General features: G+C 41.5%; 1 protein-coding gene across 1 annotated transcript in view; it reads left to right on the top strand.

Annotated features, from left to right (window-relative positions):
* Positions 1 to 27,642, top strand: part of MAP4K5 (mitogen-activated protein kinase kinase kinase kinase 5) — an 87,258-nt gene that overhangs the window by 40,341 nt on the left and 19,275 nt on the right. Inside the window, exons 4-17 of the mRNA XM_074996186.1 lie at positions 6,390 to 6,480; positions 7,634 to 7,698; positions 11,046 to 11,101; positions 12,436 to 12,483; positions 12,578 to 12,620; positions 13,818 to 13,890; positions 14,934 to 15,065; positions 15,509 to 15,571; positions 17,552 to 17,633; positions 18,286 to 18,402; positions 18,736 to 18,814; positions 19,807 to 19,865; positions 22,231 to 22,298; positions 27,452 to 27,494. Of these exons, the coding sequence (XP_074852287.1) occupies positions 6,390 to 6,480; positions 7,634 to 7,698; positions 11,046 to 11,101; positions 12,436 to 12,483; positions 12,578 to 12,620; positions 13,818 to 13,890; positions 14,934 to 15,065; positions 15,509 to 15,571; positions 17,552 to 17,633; positions 18,286 to 18,402; positions 18,736 to 18,814; positions 19,807 to 19,865; positions 22,231 to 22,298; positions 27,452 to 27,494 (1,019 nt within the window). The remainder of the gene's footprint in view (positions 1 to 6,389; positions 6,481 to 7,633; positions 7,699 to 11,045; positions 11,102 to 12,435; positions 12,484 to 12,577; positions 12,621 to 13,817; positions 13,891 to 14,933; positions 15,066 to 15,508; positions 15,572 to 17,551; positions 17,634 to 18,285; positions 18,403 to 18,735; positions 18,815 to 19,806; positions 19,866 to 22,230; positions 22,299 to 27,451; positions 27,495 to 27,642) is intronic.

Genomic DNA, 27,642 nt, shown 5'->3' with positions numbered 1-27,642 from the left:
TTATCTAGGAAAAGTTGATGCCTTTATGGTTTTGATTTCTTCCTTCAAACGTGCTCTTTTGGATTTGATGTTGACCTTCTTTAAAAATTACATTACTTTTGAAATGCTCCAGGATGCATTTTAAGGAGGAAAAAAAAAAGGCAGTCCTGGAGCACTTTAAAGACGAACAGTATGATTTATGAGCTTTTGTGGGACAGACCCGCTTCTTCAGATCTGGTCAGGATTTTCCAGATCTGAAGAAGTGGGTCTGTCCCACAAAAGCTCATCACTTAATAAATTATGTTAATCTTCAAGATGACACAGAACTGCTTTTTTATTTTGTGACGATACAGACTAACACTGCTACCTCTCTGAGACTTTGCATTTTAACAGTTTCTTATGGAAAATTTGTTCTAGAAACTGTAGTGAATTTACCTGCTTCAAACCCAAAATTCCTGTTCACAGTAATAGTCTTAGGCGGTGAATTCATGCCAACATTCAATATGATCATGTGGTAACGCCCTTGTACAGTAGAAAATCTGTACAGAACTTGATCATCTGGTTTATAGAAACTGCTTTATTATTTTTATTTAGCTTGCAATATATAAACAAAAAAAATGGCTCTCAAGATGTTTGGCTTTGGTCCCTTCTAAGAGTCTTCTCCAAAGTGATGTTTCAACTTCCACCTTTCAAGGAGTCCATTGTGCTGCATTTGTCCACCCCAGAGAGGCCCTTCTCCATATATTCAGCATTCAAAAGTCCGTGTGGTTTTACTTGATGCAGACAGCTCTTAGACAGCCTTCTCGGCTTCTTGTTTCACCTCGCATGGCTTTCTCCAAGACTATTGAGCAAAACTATTAGCTATTTAGACGTAGTCCTATTGCTGTCTAGCTGCCTTTCAGATTGCTGTGACGTGACTGGCCATGTCAATGCTCATTTGATCAATATCCATGTGAACCTCACTCAATACATTTGCCAAGTATTGCTTAGGTTCAGTCTGTTGGATAGAGGAAAGGGGAGTCCAGGCTCTGTAGTTTCCTAGAGCACTTTTTTGGGGGCTAGCTCTTATTTGAACTGGCTGGTTATATTTTAAGCTTTCCATTTGCTTGCATTCTTTAGCGGATACTGTGTCTTGTCTCAGTTGTTAGGAAGTATCTCTAGTGGTGTCTTAAAAAGCCCAGAGAACCTTCCTGCTCAAAGTTGATATGTTTGCTGCGGTTGTTTGTTGTAGCCTTAACTCTGTGTGTATGACACCAAAGACAAACTGATATCTAAAGAAAATTGGCTGTGTCTAAATTGTGGGTACACATTCCTTCATCATCATCATTGTTGTTCCATGATGATGTTACAGGGGCAGAGTTAAGGTTGTTTGGGTACCTTAACTATGCAGTTCTTTTAAGTGTAACTTTAATTGTTTATTTCCCATATTTGTAATGCTAGGCCATGGGATAACAGTAGTATACCTGTAATGCATTTTATCCTTGTTACTGATATGGGCTCTCAGCCTTGATTCCATCTCAGTGTAGTTTTGTCTTATAACTTAAAGAAGCAGCTGTTGCCATAGAGGCATCAGGCTACCGAATATGCATTTAAAATGTTAATTCCAAAATTGGGCCTATAATCATTCTCTCCCTTGAGCACCATTACCAGCCCACCTATGCCCATTTTTCCTGGTTTCCGTTGCAAAAAAGTGACCATAATGATGGTGGTGCCTAACCATCTAAGTTTGATACAATCCATGTTGAAGTAAATGAAAGATTCTTACTGACTTAACTGGGCCTTGACCAGGTCTTTCCTGCATATATCAAGTTATGCTATTGTTGAATAACATCTGTGAGCAGAGTAGCCTAGAGTTCAACCATAGGGCTTGTTTTGTTTGGAAAAAGGGATGGGGAGAGGAGACAAATTGGTATTATTAAATTCTAGTATCCACATTTCAGACTGCAGTAAGGTACAAAAAGTTTACATAATATAGAATCATAGACTCCTAGGGCTGGAATGGACATTAGGAGGTCATCAAATCCAGGCCCCCACCTAAAGTAGGATCAGCCCTATCTAAAGCATCCCAGCCAGGACTTTGTCAAGCTGGGACTTACAAACCTCTGGGGATGGAGATTCCACCACCTCTCTAGGTAGTTCATTCCAGTGCTTCCCTATCCTCCTCATGAGAATTTTTTTCCTAATACCCAACCTACACCTTCCCCTCTGTATCTTGAGACAATTGTTCCTTGTTCTGCTGTCCATCACTACTGAGAACAACGTCTCTGCATCCTCTTTAAAGCTCTTCTCCAGTTCTGGCCTCACCTGTGCTGAATATAGGGACATAACATCTTCTCTAGATCTGCTGGAAATGCTCCTCCTAATGCACCCCAATATGCTATTAGCCTTCTTGGCTACAAGGGCACACTGTTGACTCATATCCAGCTTCTCATCTACTGTAATCCCCAGGTCCTTTTCTGCTGCACTGCTACTTAGCCAGTCAGTCCCCAGACTGTAACAGTGCTTGGGATTCTTCCATCCCAAGTGCAGGACTCTACACTTGTCCTTGTTGAACTTCATCCAATTTCTTTCAGCCCAACCTTCCAATTTATCTAAGTAGCTCTAGATCCTATCCCTACCCTCCACCTGCATCTACTTGTCTCCGAAGTGTAATGTCATCCACAAATTTGCTGAGGGTGCAATCCATTCCCTCATCCGGGTCAGCAATAAAGATGTTGAACAGTACCAGCCCTAGAACTGATCCTTGGGGCACTCCACTTGAAACTGACTGCGAACCAAACCTTGAGCAATTGATCACTGTCGGTTGTGCCCGACCATCTAGCTAGCTTTCTATCCACCTTACAGCCCATTTATCCAATCCGTACTCCCTTAATTTATGGTCAAAATTATTGTGAGGACTATCAAAAGCTTTGCTGAAGTCAAGGTTTATCACATCCATTGACTCCCCCATGTCTACAGGGCCAGGTACCTCATCAGAGAGGCTAATCAGGTTAGTCAGGCATGACTTGCCCATGGTGTATCCATGTTGACTACTCCTGATCACTTTCCCATCTTCTAAGTGCTGCAAAACGGATTCCTAGGATTCCTTCCCATACTGCAGTGCCTAGTTCAGTAGCCTGGTAGCTGACCTCCTCTGTGAAGACAGAGGTAAAAAAATCGAGTACGTCAACTTTGCCCACATCACCTGTCACCAAGTTACCTCCCTGATCATCCTGTTATTGTTAATATGCCTGTAGAAACATGCCTGTAGAAATCTTTGTTACCCTTCACATTCCTTGCTAGTTGCAGTTCCAGATGTGCTTTCACCTTCCTCATATATCTGGGGAACAGTTAATACTCATATAGAAACAATATTTTCCTATGTAATTACATCTCTGAAATCTGGCTTCTGTTTCACTCACCTTTTCAATTTTGAACACGTTTGCATTTATAATTTCTCTAGAGCAATAATATCTTTATTGTGAACATTGACATAAATTATCTAAATCTTTGAAGATTAATTACAGTGTAAATGTACAGTTCTCACATAGGGAAGAACTGAAGTCTTGAATGCCTCTGATATAAAGAGAACATCTGAAATGAATATATGATGTGGACATGTGATCAGTATTTCAGGATTATTTTAAAAGAATGTTGTGAAATCATGTGGTAAATTAGCCTTTTCCCTCCAGTCTTGCTATTAACACTTTGGATTTTTAAATACATTTGCTTCTAATTTAGCTTTTGAGTATTGGAGCTTGGACACTAAAATCAAACCAACCTGTCTGATCTTATACTTAGTTTCAGGGTTCTTGAGCCCAGACCTTCAATGGGATTGAAGTGTTGAGTGCCTGTTGACTGAAGATCTAAGTGTTAGTGATGCAAAGTTTGTGTTCAGAATTCTGCAGGGGAATGTTTGTTTTAAAATTATTGTTCACTGGAATGACCTAGTATTAAGCAAACACTTCTTTTGGTTCTTTTTCTGAAAAAACACTTTTTAAAGAAAATGAAAGGGCACATTTTCTTTAGAATCGTTCTATATTTCAATGGCAGAAATGTCAAGGAAAAAAGACAGTATCATAAGTGTTGTGTGTGTGTGTATGTGTTTTTTTTAATTAGAATGTGTTCAACAGAGACATTGCTTGGGATGTGCTATTTTACTGTGATCCTTCTTGTTAAAATGCATCTCTACCAAAGAGATGGAGTTTTGGACTCTGGCTGTGGTCTTGGTTGTCAGTGACTGTGTGCTCTGTACTTGCAGTCCTCTGTCCCGCAGAATTAACTGAAAGGGGAATATTTTTAAAAATAGGTTTTGTGGCAGTTGGTTTCCTCCACTGGCCTGGGGCTGGTCTCAAGAACCTTCTTTGGGGAGGACCTCTTCCTTCCACCTTCAGGGCTCTTGAATCGCTGGCATTATACGCCCTCCGTCCCCACAAATGAAGTTAGAACTGCCCCTACAGAGCCAGAGGGTTCCACCCCTATTGTAGTAAGGCTTGCCAGGGGTCTGGTTTTTTTAACAGAACGCCTGGTTGAAAAGAGACCCTGGTGGCTCCAGTCAGCTCTGCTGAGTGGGCTATTCAGAGTCTGGTTGATAGGGTTGACAGGCTCTCTACCTAGCTCCATGCAGCTTCTGGAAATGGCACTGTTTGGCTTGAGTCCTAGGCAGAGGGGTGGCCTGACAGGCTCCACGCACTGCCCCTGTGCTGGTTCTGCAGCTCCCATTGGTCAGGAACTGCAGCCAGTGGGAACTGCAGAGGCAGTGCACATCTGGCTGTCCCTACACCTAGGACCCAAGGGATGTGTCACTGCTTCTGCGAAGGCACCCCAAATAAGCCCTGCGTGGAGCCCGCAGTTCATCTGACATCCCAACCTGCTGCCTCACCTCAGAACCCCCTCCAACTCCCAAACTCCCTCCCTGAGCCTGCACTCCAACCCTCTGCCCTTGCCTGGAGCCCCCTCCTTTACTGTGACCCCCTCATTTCTGGCATTACCCCAGCACCTCCAGCCCAGAGCCTGTATCCCTCCACGCACACTCCAATCTCCTGCCTCAGCTTGGAAACTCCTCCTCGCAATCTCCTCATCCCCAGCTCCACCCCCAGCTTGGAACTCCATGATGGACCCAAATCCCCTCACCCCCCAGTCCATACCCCAACCCCTGCCCTGAACTCCTCATTTCTGGCCCTGCCCCATAGCCCACTCCCCTTCTGGACTCCACTCCCAGCAGGTGAAAGTGAGTGAGTGAATGAGAGCAAGGAAGGGCGAGTGGCAGAGGGAGGGGCAAACGGCTGAGCAGGGCCTCAGAAGTGGCTGGAGTGTTGGTGTGATTGAAAAGTTGGCCACCCTAAAAGTAGCCAGAGGAGCTGCTGAAAAGTGATCACTTCCCTGTGAATACTGTGCAGATCACGCCCATTGTTTGCTAGTTAGTTAGTGAACTCCTCTAGTGGCTTAATTGGCCAGATGGCAGGCTGCCTCTAGACCAGCGGTTCCCAGCCTTTCAGTCACACGGCACGCTGCGAGGAGACAAACCGTTCCAAGGCACACCCTCTTTTTCATCTGCATGGATTGCTCAGAAACATCCCGTTTACTTACATTTATTATGGTTGTGGTCTTACTAGAGAGGTGTGCTCGATTACTCGGGAGATGCGGGCGGGGGAGGAGGTATCCCCTCTCTGACAGCCAGTTGGAGCTAGGACGGGCTTTTAATCTGCATCCCGGCTCCCACAGACTCCTGCCCTGCCTCCTTAACCCTTTGCCACAGCAGGGATGGGGGTGTGGGCTCCCCACCAGCCCATTTGGGCCAGGAAGCAGCATTTCAGCTGCCTGCTGGCACGAACAGGCTTCTGCGGAGTTAGCATTTCTCCTCACTGATGCAAGGTTGTGGGTTTTCCTTCTGCAGAAGCTGGTCACAGAGCCCCCGCAAGGGGAAATTGACAAACCTCATGCTGGCTGGGACCCAGGCAGCCTTGCTGCCTGTGCCCAGCTGATATAGGGTCACCAACTGACCCCCCCTCCACCCCTTGCAGCGGCTCTGCAAAGATCCCTGGCCAGGGGAAAATGACATTTCCTGGCACACTTGGACAGTTCTCAGCTCACACCAATGTGTCACGGCACACCTGTTGAAAACCAGTGCTCTAGACTGCTGGGCCATCTCTTTTTTAACTGGGCTTTAACAAATGTTTTGGTGTCGCGCAAAGCATGTGAAAATGATGGGAAGGCGAAAAGGAGGGCGTCATGGATATTGAATAGGCTGACGTGTTGGAAACTCTCAAAGTTTCCAAGCAGCTGTCAAAGTGCACTTTGGCTTTCATAAATATGTGCATGTTTTCAGGCCATTTCAAGCTCTTGGTCATGTGTCTGATTCCCTCATTTACAAATAGAACTGTGTTTTTATGTGTGTTGTTGGCATAACTGTGACATCTTTTGCTTTTCAGGAGATGATTTTTCATTGATCCAGCAAGAAATCTATATGGTTAAAGAATGTAAGCACTGCAACATTGTAGCCTACTTTGGGAGCTATCTGAAGTAAGTTCTGCTTATTGTGTACATTTCTGTAGCTCTTCCTCAACTGAGGCCTGTCCTTAGAGTACCACCTTCATCCTTATGGCTCAGTCCTCTCATTTGGTGCCTTGATGTCTAGTTAACTTTTAAAATAGTGACTAATATTGCACTCTCTTTGCTAGCCAGAAGCCTTCTCTGTGCAGAATGATTCAATGCCTCCAACATTACATCCTCGATTTGGGATTTTTGCTTTCCCGCCAAGCTGGTGGGAGATTTGAAATTGTAATAACTTTTGAAATAAAAAGGCTAGTTACTTACCCAGAGAGTTATGGGCCTCAGTATTTGTTTAACGGTCTTGCTATCTGTGACCAAAGTATAGCTAGTTATCTGTGATTGGTAAAAATTCTGTATCCAATTTGTTGGTAATAGTCAGGTTTGGTGGCTGTATTGTGACAGCTATGAAATACTTGAGAGAGAAGAGGTGAGGCCCACGCATTAAATACTGTTCAAAAGGGTGACTCTTGCCATTTCTCTAGAGTTCTGGAGTTCATCAGTGGGCTCTGTGGGAATGTATACCATCACTTTCCACATTTGGGTTCTTATTCTAGCTACAGCATTCTAGGTGATTTTTTTTTCTCCAAATTGCTCAGTGAGTTACATTTTCAAAGACAAAGGTGTCCCTGAAATTGACATTAGTCAGAGGTATTATTGAATCCTTAAATCAAGTGCTTCTTTGAAAACTGGAGGCATGGAATCTGTGAGAAACACTTCTTTGACCATTGAAATGACGAGCTAGTGTGTTCAAATAATTTTAGCTTGGCTGATAGACTGTATGCCACAGTTGTATTTTTAAATGAACTTTATTTTGGAGAAAAGTTCAAGATTATGGCAATTATATTGCACTGCTGATCAACCGAGTAATTTGTCAGTGAATGTGACATGCTAGGAGTTTCATACAAAGTGAGAATTAACATTTGTTAGGCTGTTCTCTCTGTATTAAAATGTGCAGAATGCAAATCTGGGTTTTATGATACATCAGAGAATTCCTTGGAGTATAAGAATGTGGACAACATACTAGATGAATAACTCTGTGAAATAATCTTAATAATTACCGATTGCACCTACTGTGTCTAGATCATTCAACTACTAACAGTTGCCTTTCACTTTATAAAAACAGCCGTGAAAAGCTGTGGATCTGCATGGAATACTGCGGAGGTGGATCCCTTCAAGACATTTACCATGGTATTTTAAATCTTATTTTGGTATTTATTTGCATCTTTTCGAAGTTGAAAGCAGATAAATATGACAGAACAATAGTGAGCCAGTAGTCCATTGGCTTTTTACTATTTATTTGCTGAAAGTGAACGTTTAATTCATTTTGACTCAGGTCTCTACATGGTCAAGAACTTCTATGAACATGCTGGCTATCATATTATGTTCATATCCCTGTTTTACACTGAACATTACAAATTAAACAAGTACATTTGCAGTAGATAGACCCTAAATAGGACTAAATTAGAGTCCTTTTTTTGCAGCTAAATATTTGGAGCATTGTTTCTAATGGGCTCCATAGGAGATGAATATGTATTCCTATTAAAAATAATGGAAATGTATACCTAATCTCTCTGTATTGTATTGAACAATTAACCCCTAAACCACTAATTAATGTCAAGCTTATTTTCCTATCTTTGCACAGTCGTAGCTTTCTGAGAAAGTCCTCCTTAAGAGATTCAATTTTTTATGTATAACTTGAAAGCATTGATAAGGATCTTGTGGGTTTATTTGTTTAAAACATTTTTTAGGCATTTTTAGTTATTGGAGAAGTGAATAAAATTCACTTTTTCAGCATTAAGTCTTTGAGATATTTTTTGCTCTTTAACTCTAAAACAGCCTGAAGAAAACCCTTTAGTCTTGCGTGCAAACAATCCCTGGTGAGAAGTCAATCCTGAGAGAGAGAAGTTAGTGATAAGTAACTGGAAAATTATCATGTTTAGTTAGTATTCGCTAAGAAATTGACATTCCCTAACAAAGCTGCCCTCCTTTTGTGAGATTACTATGTCTTATCTTTAACAGGCTTGGAAACAGTTTCTGAGGGTATATCTACACTTGAACATCAACTGGTCAGGGTCAATCTTCCAGTGTTTGATTTAGGGCTTATAGTAGGGATACATTAATTGATCTATCAGGGCTCTACAGTCAACCCCTGAACTCCTCATTATCGCAGGGGATAAGGGAAGTTGACGGGGGAGTTTCTCCCTTTGACCTCCCTCAGTGAGGATGGCCACATAAGTCGATCCTAGATAAGTTGATTCCAGCTACATGATTGTCGTAGCTGGAATTGTGAATCTAGGATTGACTTGCAGGTGTACTGTAGACCTGCCTGGAGATACGTTGTAGAAGTCCTATTTACTCAGTGAAATAGATCTTCAAAGTCCTCTTTAAATGTTAACATCCATAGGTAGTTTATTCCCTTTTCTTTAAAAAATGAACAGCACCCTCCCAAGCTACTTAATTGAAAAAAGTTATGTTAATAGTGAAGTAGATAAATGCTATATTTATAAAAGCATACAACTTATGGAATGTAATTTTCATAGTTCTTAAAGTAACATTCTACCTTGCAGATGTACTATTTAATTACAAGTTAGGCGTGTGTTTAAAAAAAAAAAAAATCCAGTGAACACTGTGGGCAAACTAATTTTTCTAATGAGAACCCTGAATGTGATCTTGAAAGGACAGAAAAAGAGTTCATCTTTTTTTTCCCTGTATGATGATAAAAACTGAAAAAGTGTTTTTGAAACAATTCTGCTTGTTTTTCACTTCTTATATGTTAGCCATATTCTTTGTTGGTTTTGCTGGAAAGGTCTTGTTGGAGGTCTGGGAAAGCAAATTGTGGACTTTCTCAGACCTTAACTAATGGGATGGAGTTCTTGAATTAAACAAAGATATCCTTAGATTTATGTATTTCTCAGTCATTTAGTGTAATATGAATGGCTGTAATACAGGCAAGCTTTTAAAAACTGTCAGTTGCCAGAGTCATCCAGTGTAAAAAAAAAAAGTATGCGTTTCTCACCTTAAAAGGCAAACAGAAATTATCTCTGCTGCTTTTTGCCTTCATAAAGAGCACAGGCAATATTATTACTTGTTGTCATCAACTTCAAAAAAATGTTTCACTTCTCTTCTCTGGCAAATGTTTGTTGGTATTTGTCAGAGAGTCGCAAGTACTACACAGGATAGCTATACCTGAAAGAGATGCGAGATGTTCCTTCTTTTTCTCATCTGCTTCACACTGTGCATTTGACAACAGGTTGACTCCAAGTTTCCCCTTTCCCCCAGTATTATGAATTTCCCACCATTTGTGTTGGAGAAGTGGTGTCGTAGCCCTCTTTTGTGTTAATAAAGAGAAGCATTGTTGGAAGGCTGTAGAAAGACACCGTCAGAGTCTTTGTCCACACTACAAAGTTTTGCCACCCAAGGCTGCCTTCTGGCAACAAAGCAGTCAGTGCATACACACTGAATTGCAACTTTTGTTGGTCCGTTTCAGTGCCGAAAAACTATTATTCTTTTCCCCTCCCTTTACTGTCGATATAGAGCCACTGTAGACTGGGTTTTGTCAGCAGAACTGGCTTGCACCAGGATCTCACAATGCTTGTCCTGAACTGTCTGCTCAGTGTTTTGATCTCTGCAAGTATGTGCCCCTCTCATTTCAAAGCTCTGGGAAGTATCTGAGGCTTGCTCTACACGAGGGAACATTAGTCTGGTAACCAGAATCGATGTATCAGGATTGACTTTGTTCTCTAGTGTAGACTGGGGCTCTTTGGGCTCATGCCGATGTCTCTAACTCCATGCTATTGCGTGGCGTGCCAGGGTTGATGGCTGAGCCTAGATATGTTGATTTTGCTGCATCTTCCCACTTGCGACAAAATCAGTCTCTGGAAGATTGATCACGGCACATCAAACCCCTTGTAAATATGGACGTACTTTGGCAGCTGAGTGTGCTGCTCTCTTTGGGAAACAAAGAAGAGCAAATCATTGGGGTGCTCCTGTTCTGCCCTCCAAGAGGAACATGGATTAGGCAGGCAGGGAGGAGATCAGGCTGCTGACATTCCTCAGCGCAGACAGCTCGCAGAGCTACTCACGATGCCGCTCCCAGCAGCTGAGGCGGCTGTGGGAGAACTCGGAGGGAATCCCAAGATGTGCAGGGATCAGCTCTGCCTTGCTACAACACTGCACTGGGGGATACCTGCCCACGATGCGTTGCTCACGCTGTCAGTGATGGAGCCCCCAGTGTGGACGTGATCTGTTGACAGACGGAGCAGTGTGTGAACACCTTCTGGCAATTTTCGCTTTGTAAACTTGTGGGTGTTGACAAAAGTTTTGTCAACAAGACTTGAGGGTAGTGTACATGTACCCAGAGTAGCACCTGCAATGGGTTTCCACTCATTTTTTGAAACAAACTAAATCTTAAGTTGAAGATGTCCCTTGAAATTTTTGCAGGTTGGATACTACTCTGTTCTACTGACTTTTTTAAAATGGTGTATGTGCGGTGTCTACTCCAGTCCACAGACTTTTCTTTCTCTTTCCCTTTTCAGTAACAGGACCGTTGTCAGAGTTACAAATTGCATACGTATGCAGAGAAACTTTACAGGTACCGTACTTTTGTAGATGCACAGCGAAGTCTCTTTTTGATGTACATGGGGAAGATGTCTAGGGTGATCTGTTTCAGAAGACAATGTTGTACTGTCACTCACATCTGTAAAGACTGGGAGTACAGCTTCAATGAGACCTGCTCACTAGGGTTAACAAATTAGTATATGTTAGTTGGTTGTAACAATGTGACACAACAAACAATTTATTAATTTTAAAGCAGCATTTCGTATATCAGTTCCCATATACCCTGATGCTGCAAAGGGATTTAAATAGCTGTAGGAGTCTTTCTGTATAGCAGGATCAACCTTAAGCCTCAGTCCTGCTGATGTGTAACTTTAATCTCATAAATGATTTCGATGCACCTATTCACGTGTACATCTTTGGAGATTTGGGGCTTCAGCTTGACCTGGCTGTCCTCATACACTGTAATTGACATAGTGGTTCAGTGCAGCCATTGTTTAGGGCAAATTTCTAAATCTCATTGAAGTAGACAGCTAGTCCCTAGTGAGAGATGGTGAGTTGTCGAGCAATAAGGCAGTGAATTTTAATATTTTGTAGAGGGAAGAATTCTATGTCTGGCCAGCTACACTTCTCGTTCATTTTATTTTAAACAGAAATGTAAGGTAACCCATTATAGATAGTGAAATGCATAAACTTCACTGCGTAAGCTGATCATGACATGTTTGTATCAGGAAGGAACTCTACCACCCATGCTCTATGCATCCATATTTCTATAATTGTGTAAGGGAGACACAGAAGACATGGTCACTTTCCGAGGAAGCATTGGTGACCTGGTCACTGCGAGAGGCGGATTGTACAGTAGATGGGCCAATGAACTGTTGTGATATTGCATTTCTGTTTCTAATCTCTTAGCTAATATTTTGCTAGCAATAGGAGCTGGTTTGGCAGAACTTGTTTTGACTTTCCGTGATCAATTCCAGTGCTAAGCAGCTCTGAAAACAAGTTCACTTTTGTTTATGATCTGAACTGTGGACTTAGGCACTGGGGTTTGCACTCTTTGGCTGAAATCTTTCCAGACTTTAGAAGTAAATAAACTTTATTGGCTTTGGTCATAAAGTTTATGCCAAAGGTGTGTTTTGAAGCTAAAAGTATATCTGACAAAAGGCTAAGCATATAACTTGTTCTTTCAAAAGTCTACATGTGTATTGGTGTTAGAATCGGGAGAGATGAGGAACAGAAGCCACGGACTCCTTTCTCAGTCTGTGTTAACTTTGAACAAAATTTACAAAATGAATTTAAACTTTTACAAATCAAATCTGTAGTATGTTAACATATGGCAACTTGTTAGTTTTTGGTTTTTTTTTCTTATAGGGTCTTGCTTATTTGCACATGAAGGGCAAAATGCATAGAGATATTAAGGTAGGGTCACGTAAAACTGTATGGACTAATTTAGTACTTTTTAACGCAGAAAATAATTATTTTAGCATATTAATTTTTGCATGTCCTGTTTTAGGGTGCAAATATTTTGCTAACAGACCATGGAGACATAAAGTTAGGTAAGTTATTTGAGTTCCATTTATTCACAAACTAGAAAATGAAAGAGGGTTTTTTAATTGAACCAGTCGATTCAGATCCTTTGTTTCAGTGAAATAGTTTTTACATTTACATTGGAGCTACGTAACAGCTCGCTCTGGCAAGAACTGTCAATGGAGTACATGAAATGACTACTCCTTTCTCTTGTGTTTCGCTGAACTGGAGGCAAATAAAGCAAATATATAGTCTCATTCAGAAAGAAACAGGATGCAATACAGCAGCTTTTCTGCATCAATGTATATGACATTGTTTTACTGTTCTTCATGATTTTTGCCTCTGTGTAACCCAACTGTAGCATGCATCTGCTTAGTCATGCAACTCTTGGGGAGCAGGTAGCAAATAGGGTGGGGAGGCTGTGTACACAGTTCGGTGAAGCTCAGCATTGCATAGACAGAGTGTAAATAACCTGTCTCCTCACTTCTGTCCCTCTGTTGGAGTAGTGACTGAGCCAGCAGCCACTTGAATCCTCACTGATTTGTGTGGCGTTTGCCCAGTGGGAGTCATCTGGACACAAACATGTTTGCTACAAGTCAGAGTGATAGTGCCTGAGGTTCCTCTTGAGAACCTGCTGAGATCTATGATGCTTTCTGATCCAGTTGCTTTCTGTTTAACTAAGGAGGTCCTTAGTAGAATAAAAGGATAGTAGCATGAATTCTGGCTTTATATACACAGGATGATTATCTCCGGTAACAGACTTTCAATATAGATGTTATCTTCTTCAGAATGTCTGCTGTCTCTTGTCTTGTCTTCACAATAAGAACAAAAGATCTTCCCTTACTTCCTCATTGACATAGCACTGTGTCATCACTTACGATACCAGTCTTCTCTTCTCATCAGTAAATATTTATTAGAATACATAATATACTTCATTCCCTGATCCCAGTTATGCTATGATAAGGTGGGTGGAAGTAAACAGAGAAACATGGTCAGTTTTAAGGCAGTTTGGAGAAATCCAACTTCTAATTTACTTTTAAAAAATACCAACTAGAAATTTCTGCTACTCTTTATGTGAATGATGAACAGTATAAACACTTATCTTAATATTATTACCTAGCAATGTGTGTGGTGTTGGTGTATAATAGCTTTCCAGAGTGCGATTGCTTTTTTATTTAACATTCAATTTCTAGAAAATGTAATGATGATGTAATTTTGTTTTACAGCTGACTTTGGTGTAGCAGCAAAAATAACAGCCACCATTGCGAAGAGAAAATCTTTTATTGGTACCCCTTATTGGTAATAAATTGCTTTTGACTTATAGAATGATTACATGCAGTGAAGTCAGTATTTATAAAATATACTAAAGCTTCTAAAATGCAAATATGTTTAATTACAGACATATGAGAGTTTTATAAATTATTGTCATTTTGTTGCTTTGTAATATCAGCCATGTGATGCTAATAGCATGGCCAACACCTCTACCAATCTGTTATACAGCTGAATGTTATTTGTGCACGTGGTGGGGGGTGGGTTCTATGCGATTTCTCACCAGTGTAAGATTTAATATTTGTACCTTAAAGATGAAGAAAAAAACTTTTGAAGAACAAAGAGAACATGTTTTTGAGAGTGCTGTCTAAGGTCACAATTGGTGACACATGTATGTGTAGGCATCTGTTACAAGTTAATGCATATATCCAAATATTGCAAGTAAAATCCTCCAGGCATAACCTGAGTCTAGACATCTGGGTTTCAACCATGCAGCACATGCTATAGTGAAGAGAAGCACATTGGGCTATTTTTGTTTCAAAAACAATCTTTGCCTATTGAGGCTTTGAAGTGCCAGATATTCTTAACCATGTAAATCTTGATTTACAAAAATGCAAATGTAATTGCATTGAATCAAGGCACTGCCTTAATACAGTGATTTCTGTGCAATAGCCATAGTGTGGACCAAACACAGAAAATACACTTAAATTACAAATTTTTTAAAACATTGTATGTTGTATTTTGCTTCCTGTTAGAGAAAACAAAGGGGAGAGAGATTGTCTTGGGGTTAGAGGATTTGACTGGGTATCACAAGACTTGTGTTCTCTTCCTGGCTCTGCTACACAATTCATGACCTTGGCCAGGACACTTGCTCTTGTGTGTCTTTTGTTCTTTTAATGGAAGGAATTCATCCCAGTGCAGAGGTCACCCCAGGCCCCATTTACATTCTTTGTGTGAGCGCTTTGTCTGGAATGAATTCCACTGTCGTCCTGTAAAGAGCCTTAAGATGCTCTGAGGTGCTATGGAAGTGATGGTATATCCTGTGTAATCCAATGATGATTTTACATTTCAAGGATGGCCCCAGAAGTTGCAGCAGTGGAAAAGAATGGTGGTTACAACCAGCTCTGTGATATCTGGGCAGTTGGCATCACAGCAATTGAACTTGGAGAACTTCAGCCGCCTATGTTTGACCTTCATCCAATGAGGTCTGCTGAGCCATGAGAATTGCTGATTTCAAGCATTGTCCTAAATCATAGCCCATAAGGGACCATTACAATTATCTAGTCTGTCCAGCATAACCCAGGCCTTAGAACCTCTCCCAGGGATTCCTACATCAAGCCCATAATTTCTGGTTTAATGCACCATACCGTTGTAAAATTTAGTTTCCGATTCTTAAGGACTTAATGTTTTGTAAGTGTTTTAGTACCCCCACCCTAGAGTAGTCCTAGAATTAGCAGAGTTGTGCATGAAAATAAACAGATTTAAAAAACAGTTATGCATAGTTCTCATTTCGGTTTTCATCAGTGCATGTTACTTCTAATAGTGAAATAACACTGCTGTAGTGGACAGTATTTTAAGCAATCTCAGAAATATAAGAATAAAATTAATTATTTTGACATTGTGTAATATTATGTTTTCTTTATCTTAGGGCTTTGTTTTTAATGTCTAAAAGTAACTTTCAACCTCCAAAGCTTAAGGAAAAAGCAAAATGGTAAGTCAAAATTTTTCTCCGTTTCTTCAACTCATATGCATATGCCCTGAACCTGCAAACATGTACACCTTTGAGACGTATATAGATATGAGTTGTCCCTTCGAATCCAGTTCTTACTGCTAAACAAAATACTTAATTGTATCAAAAGACTTATCCTGAAATAAGAACCATACAGATGGACTCTCTGTTTATTTGGTACCCATTGAATCAAGGGGAGTCTGAACTGTGAATCTCTGTGTGGGTTCAGGACTAAATTTAGTCTAAGGCATAAATTTTTAAATTGCTTGTGCAGTGACCAGCGTTGGAGCAAATAATGAAGATTTTCTGAAGTTTTTATTGGAATATAATTCACACTTGGTAAATCAAGCTTTAGAACAATCTCTCTCTAAAAATGGGACGTGAAGTGCCTAGTTTTCTGTGGAAGACGAAAACCATTGATAAAAGTGTGCTGCATGAATTTTCATGCAGTGATCTGAAAGATGATCCCCCAGAGGATGAAGAGATATAAGTTGAGAAATCTGCAGTATATACCAGCAAGCAAGATAGATGGTTTTTTTGTGTCTGTGTAATTGATTTGATGTTACAGGAACCTAGAAACAAATACAACTGAAAGACTTAAAGTCTAGCAGTGCATGTATTTCTGCAATGACAGGAAACTGATTTGTGTAGGACAGACCCAGCTAATGCTAATCACTCCTCCTCTGCTGGCTCAGAGGGAAACAAAAGCTCCATCTGAGCCCCAACCGGGGGACAAAAAGTCTTCTAGAAACCACATTTGGTAATTAGTTTGCCCCGGGCATCTGATCAAAATAAACTGTAGCTAAGCAGTTAATCCGATTTAAGTATTTAGAATGCTTTTGGTAACCAAGTACCTGTCCTTTTCTCCTTAAATCTTGGTGAGAGGGATTCTGCCAGGATTGATGCAGGCTTAAATCTGTTTATCACCTGGAAGACCATCCTTCTGTGAATAGTTACAGAGAGGTAGCCATGTTAGTCTGTATCTTCACAAAACAAACAAGCAGTCATGTAGCACTTTAGAGACTAACAAAATGATTTATTAGGTGATGCGCTTTCATGGGGCAAATCCACTTCCTCAAGAGCTGGAAAGAGCGTGAATTGTTCTTTGCACTAATCATTGCACTCTATACCCCTACCCCTGAGACTTGTGCACAAGCTAAGGGACCCATCCATATACTTTAGGCATTCTTGCTGAAATTAAAAAAGCACATCACAGAAAAAACCCTATGTGCAGTAGTACAGTTCAGTACAACCCACATCCAAGAGGCAGTTCTTCACTCTCCTCTCCCCCACCCCTACCCTGCTTCCACTGGTACAATTCCCTTTGGTTTCGAATGCTTGGAGGATAAGTTTTGCCACATGTCCTGAAAGTCATCAGATTCAGGTTAGCATGTCCCTTGAAAGAAATAGTAAAATAAACACATGTGAAAGAAAGACAAGTAGAAATTGTGGAATGAGACTTTCAAAGGAATTTAGCCTCACATCTTGCGTTCATTTAAAAGAAAGAGGGGTATTTAAATCGTCTGAACTGCTTTGAAAATTGCAGCCATGCATCTGAAACAAGAGGTTGATGTTATCTCCTGATTTTGCACCGTTGCACATTTTACTTTCCTCTGAGTGACATGAGGTAATGGGGAGTGCCAGATAATGTGGGTTTGCTGTGTACTTAATACACTAGAGTGCAATTATTACTGTTTCTGTTATGTAGTGCCATAAGGCTACAGTTATAGCCCAGTATTTTGACTGCTTTTTCCAAAGGGGCAGTAGTATTAATCTCCTGCTAGTTAACTCAGCAGCAGAATGGTATATAGCTGAAATGCCTTGGGATATTTGAGCAGGATTCTGGCTCTCAGATGTTTTCCCTTTTATGTAACAGTTACATTGAAAGTGACTGTTATTTTTCCTTTTCAGAAAAAAACTCACCTTGATTTTAAGTATTCAATTTTTTGTCTCAATATAAAGGTCATCTACATTCCATAATTTTGTCAAAATAGCACTAACAAAAAATCCAAAGAAGAGACCAACCGCAGAAAGACTCCTCACTGTAAGTGTCTGAAAAGAAAAGTCAGAACTTGAATCTGTGTTTCACAGACTAAAGAAGTCATTCAGGTACTAAACAGGAGGCTGCATTTGTCACACTCTTGTCATACAAGTGGGCTCATTGGCACAAATGCTGCAAAAGAGAAGTTAATCTCCTAGAATATGTATAAGTTTTATTTGGTGGCAAGATGTATAAAGATACCTGTCTCTGTTGCAGTTTTAATTGTCCAAGGACTGGTATTTTGTAGCTGGTCCCCAGTTTTCTTTATAGATTACTTACTAGCCATCCCATAATGTAAATTTAGGCCTGGAGTCACAAAACACTCAAATGCTTAATTCTGCTCACCTAAAGAGTCCCATTGAATTCCATGGAGCTGCTTACATGCATAAAGTTAAGCAGCTGCACAAATGTGTGCCCAGCTAGGGTCTTAATTTCTAATTGCAACTGACACATAATACAATCAGGCTAAAACTAATTTATGCTTTAGAGGCTCCCTTGCTCAGAGACATTAATCAGATTGTCTGAAGGTTGACAGTGTTACAGTAAAGTTTTGCAAAACAAGAAGGCTGAGCCTTTGGAGCCCAGACGCATAGGGTCAAATATATGCTTCATATTAAGCCTACGGTAACATGCTATTTCTTTATGTGATTTTTAGCATACGTTTGTAGGACAGCCCGGTCTCTCAAGATCTTTAGCAGTTGAGCTGTTGGACAAAGTAAATAATCCTGACAACCACACACATTACAGCGAGGCTGATGATGATGATTTTGAGGTGAGGACATATTTGTATTTTCCTGTTTTGAAAAGCTCATATTTAATAATCTTCCTGTTTTCGCTCTGTGACCTCAGAATCTAACCTGAGAGGGGTTGAAAAATTATTCTTGTCTGCTGTATAGCAGTGCTGTAAAAACCATGAGGCCTTGCCACAGAGTTGAGGTCAAGCTTGCTGGCAAGTCCATGGAGCTTGTGTGCAAGCAAGTGTCATGGCTAAGACACAGACAGAGTAGGTGTGCTCTTGCAGTAGTTCTCTTTCCCCCGTTAATTACGGCACGAGAGCTTAAGTGAAAGAACTGAATTCAAATGTTTCTGCTTCTAACTCTTACAGCCCCACTCTGTTGTTCGTCACACCATTCGCTCAACAAACAGGAATGCTAGAACGGAAAGAACAGCCTCAGAGATCAATTGTAAGTTCCTACTGTGCTTTTTCCCATTTTGTGGTACTGGTTTATTTGTCCTCATGGAAGGTACCCATATCATTCCTTTATAGGAAACATTAGGGAGCTTCTCTTACTGTTGGTGCACTTAAAGAAAAACAAAACACAAACAAAAAACTTCCTTTTTTTTTTTTTTTGTTTCTTACTTCATTTCATGTCATTGCTGAATAGAAATGTTTCTGTGAAAATGCAGTATGGTTTCATCTGTAATCACCCTCGTTTCTCTCTGCTGTGGTGGTGTGCCAAACCCTCAATGCTTGCTGGCATCATAAAAAATAATAATTTAATAGAAGGATTAAACAGAAAGACCAAGCTGATTATAACGTGGAGAGCATTTTTTTTGCACACACGTCATGGCTATGGAGGGAAATATCAAAAAGTGGGTGACGGTTTGGTTCCACTCTTGATTTCTAGCTGGTTTTCACACTGAGGGTTAGCTACACCTCACCATAACCATGGGAGGGTGCTCACCTTGTCATGGTCACATCTGCTGTACTGACTGCGGTGTATGTTAAACTTGGAGTGCAAATCCTTACATTCCATCGTGCAGTGCTGACTGGTATTCAGTCACTTTCAGATGGGGTGGGGGAAACCTTACTGGAATTTTGGAACCCTTTGAAGCAGGATCTGGCTTCCTCTGTGCTTGAAGTGCCCGTGCAAGCTGATTATCATACATGCTACTTTAATTCTTATTGCTATTTTCCCTCGGTTTCCTTTTTTGTGGTTTGTGTCATAACAAGTACATTGCAAGTGTAAGCAGTCAGATATTGAAGACTTGCCTAAAAACAAATGTTCATAGTTCAAAGAGTTTAGACTTTTATAAGTAAGTTAAAATGAAGGGTTATGTAATGCTGCAGTTGTGCTTGGCTTTTTATATGGTAAAGCATGCTGCTTCCTGTAGAAGACTGGCCATACGAGGGTGTCAGTAGAATGTTACAAGTTGAAAATGTGATGTTTTGCAGTTGACAAGCTGCAGTTTGAGCCTCCCCTACGGAAAGAAACAGAAGCTCGGGATGAAATGGTAGGACTTGGTTTTCCATCGTTGACTATAATCACAAGGTCCTCATTGTTTGCTTTAACTCTAAGTAATATGTATTCATGGTATAAAAAGAGTCACAAGAAGACAACTATCTGCTGTCAGACAGTCCCCACATTCTGAAGAAAGTGAATTGCTCTCTGTGGTTCATGTGGAGGGCTTCATGAGAAAATTGAAATGCACCAATTAATGTAGGAATGTGGAGAGGAATGAGATCAAGAGAGAGATCTTGGAGTTATTGTGGATAGTTCTTGAATAACATCCACTCAGTGTGCAGCAGCAGTCAAGAAAAGCAAACGGAATATTAGAAATTATTTAAAAAGGGATACAAAATAAGAGAATATCTTATTGCCTCTATATTAGTCCATGATACACCTACATCTTGAATAGTTCATGCAGATGTGGTCAACTCATCTCAGAAAAGATATGTAGGCATTGGAAAAAGTTCAACAAAAGGCAACAGACATTATTAGGGGTTTGGAACAGCTGCCATGTGACGTGAGATGAAAGAGACTGGGACTTTTCAAGTTAGAAAAGAGAAGGCTAAGTTAGGGGGGTGTGATAGAGGTCTATGAAGTCATGACTGACAGAGAATATAAATAAGGAAAAGGTATTTACTTGTTCCCATAACATAAGAAATAGGGGTCATCAAACGAAATTAATAGGAAGCAAGTTTGAAACAAAGAGGTGGTGTTTCTTCACACAGTGCAGCATTGTCCTGTGGAACTCCTTGCCAGAAGATGATGTGAAGATCAGGACTTTAGCAGCCTTCCACAAAGAGTTAGATAAATTTATGAGGGTAGGTCCATTTGTGGCTGTTGGCCAGGATGGGCTGGAATAGTGTCACAAGCCTCTGTTTGTCAGAAGCTTGGGTGACAGGGGACAGCTTACTTGATGATTACCTGTTCTGTTCATTCCCTCATGGGCATCTTGCATTGGCCACTCTCGGAAGACAGGATACGGGGCTAGATGGACCTTTGGTCTGACTCATTGTGGCCATTCTTATGCTTAGAATTCTGAATTTAATTCCTCCAGATCGCCCTCCCACACAATACTTTTTCTACCCTTTCTTTTTATTCAGAGCATAGTCGTTTTGCTGTTTTTTTGTTTTTTTTTAAACTCTCTGCAGTTATTTGTTTACTTCAAATCAACTGAATTCCACCAGCCAACACACATTTGGTCTGGATTGGAGTGTAGCTGTGGAAACGGTGGGCCTGATTCTTCAGAACTGCTGAGTTCCGATGGCTCCCATTGACTTCAGTTGGAAACATAGGTGCTCAGCATTATGAAAAGTATCAGAGAGGTAGCCGTGTTAATCTGTATCCGTAAAAACATTGAGAAGTCCTGTGGTACTTTATAGACTAACAGATTTTTTTTTTTTTGGGAACATTTAGCATACGTGGGCAAAGACCTGTTTCTGATGAAGCGGGTATTTGCAAATGAAAGCTTATGTTCCAAAAAAATGTGTTTAGTCTATAAGGTGCCACGGGACTTCTCAGCATTATGAAAAGCAGGACCCGGCGGTTTAAAGCCATATTCTTGTTGGCCAAGTGGGCTTTTTCATGTAAAAATTTGTACCATTTCCCTGCTTGGTCTCCTTCTGGCCTTGTCACAGAAGAAAAAAAATCTCTCACTCCTAATGTTAACTGCATCCATGGAGGGGAAGTTAGTGGGGGAACAAGTGACCCCAGCTGATCACATAAAGAGGCCACAGCTCACAACTGGTTTTTTAAAAACACCAGACTTGGAGGCAGGTTGATTTGATTCTTGAGGAAATTGTTAACTTTTTGACAAGTCTAAGGTTGCATTAACAGGTGTGGCACAGGTAGCCTTTAGCAAGAGCTCCTCCATCAGTCATTGGTGAAAAGGAGTTGATGAGGCTGTAAGCACATGTTCAGCAAGAGTGCAGTGGGATGCTGGCTGTTGAGGGTGCAGGATAACAATCCTCAGAGAGCTGTAGTTCATGGAGTCACACCATGACCTCCTTCTGTGATTCTGGTCCCCAAGCAGGATAGTATCGGTACCCACAGAGAAAAACTTCCTTCTTATCAAGTTTGTACCAGAGAACTTTAATGTAAAGTCACTTGTCATCACTTGAACTTGGGCTCATCACCATTTTCGAGTGTGGTTTTCAAGCTCAAATCTAAGGAAGGTTGGGTTATTATTTCAATAATCAGCCTGTAAAAACGCGTGGATGTGGAAGTGAAATTCCTCTGTTTTCGGTGGTAATTTTCTGCAGCTCTCTACTTCCCCAGTCCCCCAGGATGGTAGGGAGATATATTTAGAGACTTTTTTTTTTTTTTCAATTAAACAGCTAAAACTTGTTGACGTGGAATTTCTGCATCTTCAGGTTGTGGCAGGAGGCACGGACTTCGCTTCCCAGTGGAATCCGTTTGTCGATGATGGGAGCAGCAGCAGGTATGTGAATCATCTAATAGCATTTTTATAATTTGATTGTGTGAAATGGAAAAATAAAGTTTAAAAAAACCTCAAAACCACGAGCAGGTTAATTCTAACTTTTATATCCTTTGATAATTTAGGACAGGCTAAAGTGCAGGTAAAAATTATTTTGACTTCCCATTACACAGGGTATTGCAATGTAGTTCTTGTGATCCAGTTGGTCAGCTCATCGGGGCAGTAATAATCACTTCTGTGCAGTTTTGATCCCTATGAAAGACAAACAGTGATTGCGATTTTGGTCTGGATCTAAAATCAGTTGTCACGTGGAAAGGGTTCAGGTCAGGATTCTTCATTGGTCTTGCAACACTCACTGCACTGTTTGGTGGCTGTGAAGTTGCCATGTGTTGCAAATCTTTGCAAATAAGTAAAGGAGAAACTAACTTTCAATTATATGGATTTTAAAAGTGCAGATATGTTCACTTAAGTCCTTGTTTTATGTTTCCATTGTAGAATAAACTGCACCTATATAACTGTCAGTAATGTGGTATTAAATTTTAGGGGAGGTAAAAGATGATTTACTGGGACTCAAAAGATTACCTTGAAGTAAGCGAGCATAACTCTGTTGAAGCCAGTGCTGTATTTGACCATTTAGCCATACAGGGCTTCCATTTGCTTCACTCTGCTAAACTGCGCTTTTAAGCTGGCCTTTGAAGTTACAACAGAAAGCAAGCAGTCTTGGAAGTACCAGCTGAATGAGCCAGCTAAAAGCAGACAGTGTTTTAGATATGGTCTCTTCTTCAAGTTTTACATTATTGCTAGTCTGAGAAATCCCTCACTCCCTTTTATATTTGGGGACATTTAGAGCACAATGTGGTTTTGTGTTTTTAGTTTTGCAGATAACCTTTAACATATTGCTCATTTGCAATACTGCATTTCTGCAGTTCTACTGGTCATGTCATGCAAAGTACTGTATAATAAATCCATTCTTTTTAAGTGTGGGACAGTTTATCCTTCACTCCCCGAGTAGTGAAGATTCCAGGTGGTTTTGTAGGCCTTACCCACCTTCTCCCTCGTAACAGGGACTGCTCCTTTCTGTCACCACTTTTTTGTTTTGTTTACTTGACACTGGCTAGCTAAAACTGCAAAGCCATGCATGTTACTGACAAGGCTGTTCTGTGGACAGCTGGAATCTCCAGAATTGGGGGGAAGAGGCACTCCAGTAAACTCAAGAGTCTGTGTTCTCTTCAAACTCCCCATTATTAGGAATTTGATCCTTAATGCTGTGGCTTTTTGGATAATGTGGGCTGGATATATAGAAGTGCATCAAAAGCAGCTATGAACGGCTGTGACAAAGGCTATAAATCAGTGCGCTTATGCATGTTTATGGAGTGATACTGGAGGGGGAGGCAGTCATTAAGTCACAGGACAGCAAGTTTCTCCGGCATTCTCTTGGAATTCCGTTCCTGCTCAGAAGGGTAAACAGGAAATGCTCATGAGAGGGAATTCTGGATAGTGCCCTAGCGGTAAAGAGCAGTCTGGCTTGACAGATGGGGTGAGCTGCTTTTCTCTGGTTTGGCCTATGCCAGAGATAACACAGATTTATACAGTGACTCAGGATAGCTTTTTGTAAGAGACAAACACCAACTGTCCTTATGGAAGATTGGATTGAACTGGTTTGTTACTTTCTCAATCTATAATTAAACAATATTAAATATGAATCTCTTTTGCGCAGTTTTCTGCATTGCTCATGAGTGACTTTTTACCAGTGCTCCCATCCGGTGAGGACTTAAAATTAATTGATCCCACGCGCACGCACACTCACTCCTGTAATTTCTGGGACAGCAGTCTTAGCAGCTGTTCCGGAACCACTCAAGGAGTAACTTAAAGGGAAATTGAGTAATATGCAGAGTGCTATGTTTTTTATTAGTATGCTTTTGTTTGTTAGTTCTTACGTACATCAATTCTGTAATCTCCTGTTGGTAAAGCATTTTGTGGCATCTTACAGAACATCCTCGTTATTGGAATATTGGTGACCTAGCCATATTCTGTGCTAACCAGTGCTTTTTTCTAGGAAAAAAGGTGCCCAAACTCTGTCCCGTCCCACTTAAACCCGCCCCTCCCCCACGGCTCCAACTTGCTACCATGCTTAAAACCCCCCACCCCAACCCACCGCAGTCTTAACCCCCCACAGCTCCAACCCGCCTCAACCTTAACCCCCCAACCCGCTGCCAGACATTAACTCCCCCCAACCCCTGAGGGAGGCCCCAGCCTGCCACAGCCTTAACTCCCTACTCCTTCCCTGCAGCCAGCTTTAGCCCCCCACTTCCCCACAGCCTGCCAAAGCCTTAACTTACCACCCTCTCCCCGAGGCCAAACTTTAACCTCCTCCACCCCCCAAAGCCCCAACCTGCCTCAGCCTTTAAACCCCTGCATGCCCTACAACCAGGATTTAACCCCCCTGCCCCCTCTGAGGCCCCAAACTGCCACCAACCATAACCCCTCCACCTCCTCCCCCACAGTTTCAGCCCATTGCAGCTTTAATGCCCTGTCCCCCGAGGTCATAACCTGGCACAGCCTTAACCCCCTGCCCACAGCACAGCCTCAGCCCACTGCAGCCTGACCCCCTGTCCTTGTGGCCAGGATTTAACCCCTGCCTCACCCCCCACGGCCCAAACCCGCTGCAGCCTTAACCCCCCGCGCCTCCATGGCCAGGCTTTAACACCCCTCCCCAGCCCCAGGATTTATTTACCTTTCAAAAGCAGCTCCATGTGCTCCTGCTCCTTTCACCAGCTGCCATGCTTTCTTCCATGCAGTTCCCCCCAGCCCTCCAGCTCCCCTACATACACCACTGCAGGGCAGCTCCCTAGCCTGCCGTGCTGAAAGACCAGGGCTCAATTTAATTTGTTTAATGAGCCAATTTAAATTTGAGTCCTGCTCTTTCATTGGCAGGCAGGGAGCCACAGGTGGACCAGCAAGAGTTGCAAGTGGCTGCTTAAAGAGCCACGTGCGGCTCAGAGCTGCTCAGCCCTCTTTTAAAAATGGCGGCCCCGGAAGAAAAAGTGGTGGAACGCAGGAGTTAACTGTATCTTTCCAGTGGCTTCTGATTGCCAGCCTGTTTCCCTAGACTTGCAGAAATCCGCGACTGATTTTTTTTTCTTTTAAAGTGACAAGCAAGTTGTGACTCTCACCTCCCGAAAAAGACCTGTCCTTTCCTGCGCTCACTGGCATAACTGAGTTTAGCTAATCACCACAAATCATCACCAGAATAGTTCTTTCCCTGAATGCACGAGTAACTTACTGTGGGTGGATTTTGAGCAAGTGACCGTTTCCAGTGTGGTGGTATTTAGAACCATATCTGTGACATAAACTGAAGTTACTGCGCTGTATCATTCTGAAGAAAATGGTTGATGTTCAGAAATCTAAAAGGTTTGTTTAAAATCTGACTTTTCTGTGGACGCTGCAGTAGTTTAACAGAGGAAGCTGTTGAACAGTGTAAAAGGAAAATAGTCTGTGAGAATCTTTAGTACATTCCTGCATTTTTCACTAACTTTCTCCATTTTCCATTGTTTGTTAGTATACAATTAGACATCGCCGCATTGTTTAACTGTCCTTAGGTGATGGAGGTGTGAGGCTAGTTTGTGATTCCCAAGCATAAGAGAACATAAACAGTGATACCTTTAGGGCAGGAGTTTTCAAACCTCAGTGCACTGCAACCCCCTTTGGGTAACAAAAATTGCTTTCTCACCCCAGGTGAAGCCTGAGCTCACCTGCACACCACTATTCTGGGTGACAAGGCCAAGGCTGGAGTCCCACTGCTGAAGTTCAAGGGTTTGAGCCCAGGCAAGGCCCTTTAATCTGAGCCCTGACACCCAGTGCTGAAGCCTTTTTGCTGTGCCTTCAGCCCCAAGCAGTGGGGCTTGGGCTTCAGCCCTGGGTCCCAGCAAGTCTAAACCAGCTCTGATTACTCCATTCAAAAGAGATGGTGCCCCATCGTGGGGTCCTGACCCACCATTTGAGAATCGGCTGTTTCAGGGGAGGAGGAGCATGCAAAATGAAAAAAGGCTGAACACAATAAATCAGAGCTAAGGTACTTTTGTGTTTTATAGCAAGCTGAGCAATGCTGTAATGTCAGAGTGAACTGTGTCACTAGTTAGTATTGACTGCATTGATTTCAATACAACTTAGAATGGGCCTCTTCTTTTTATGAACATTTTACCTAGGGGACCGTTCACAAAATTTGGCGATGGCAGTGAAGATGTTGAAGAGTGAGTGAACCTTCTTCATTTTCAGTTGCATTTATTCTCTATAGCTCTTTCGTTCTTTCAGTCGTTAAGATCCTGGCAAAATCCCTTTTCTTAAAATGTTTTCTTTATACTGAATGACAGTGAGGGGCTAGAGGCACTCATGAGTTAATTCACCCTTCACTGTGTAGCTGAATATCCAGAGAACATATGAAAGCCTCATGTAGGTAGAAGAACTGTCTTCTCCCCCTCAGTAAAATATTAAGAAAGCTTCTGATTCTAAGGGGATTTTGTGTGTAGAAAATAAGAGGACAGCTGATGTACACAGGTCCCTGCAGAGTTCTGCCAATGCACCTTCCCCTGCTGTTCGAGTACTTGGTCATTCTTGAGCAAAAACTGCAAAGCATATCAGATAACTGTGGGGTTCTTGTTGTTTGAACCAAACATTCAGTAGGTGTTAGGAGGGCTATTAGAAGACAGCTGTCCATTTCATTTGTCACTTTAAATGAATTTGAGAGGAGCTGCTCTGTATCCTAATCTACTGCCTGACTGAGCAGTGTAACTCGTTCATTTTCTTGAGTAGCAAAGGGAGTTAGAATTAAGGGAGTGGGGAAGAAACAGCTACCCTAACATCTGCTTAATCCTGCTAATTTCAAGTCATCTTCACTGCACAATTGTCTTTAACATTACATCCTGAAAGAGTATGATGTAATTTCTTTAAAACCACTAATAAATATTAAACTGCTTTTCTGATCTTCTTTGTACTGTACGTCTGCTTTAACCTGTGTTTGTGCCAAGCTTTGCAAAGACAACCTGTTCTGTGTACATAGCTCATCTTATTTCCACAGACTTCCTATGTTCAGCCAGGCCTCTCTGGGTGTTTTGTGCTGGTATAAATAACTGAGATGCTTCTGCACCTTTTTGTTTTAGATCAACCCTGAAGCGAGCAGGACCACCACCACTACCTCCTAAGGTAAGTTTCTGCTGTGTTTTAAAGAGGAGTTTATGGATAAGTGACATTCTGTGAAATACTTCGGTCAGAGGCTTTCTAGCTGCTTGTAAGCTTAGAAGCTAATTTGGTAACTTTTGGGGGGGCGGCAGGCACATAACTATTGCACTTC

This window comes from Carettochelys insculpta, chromosome 6 (genome assembly GCF_033958435.1).
Source record: "Carettochelys insculpta isolate YL-2023 chromosome 6, ASM3395843v1, whole genome shotgun sequence".
Lineage (NCBI taxonomy): Eukaryota > Metazoa > Chordata > Testudines > Carettochelyidae > Carettochelys > Carettochelys insculpta.
The sequence above is the reverse complement of the archived record's forward strand: the minus strand, read 5'-3'. Positions and strand labels throughout refer to the sequence as shown.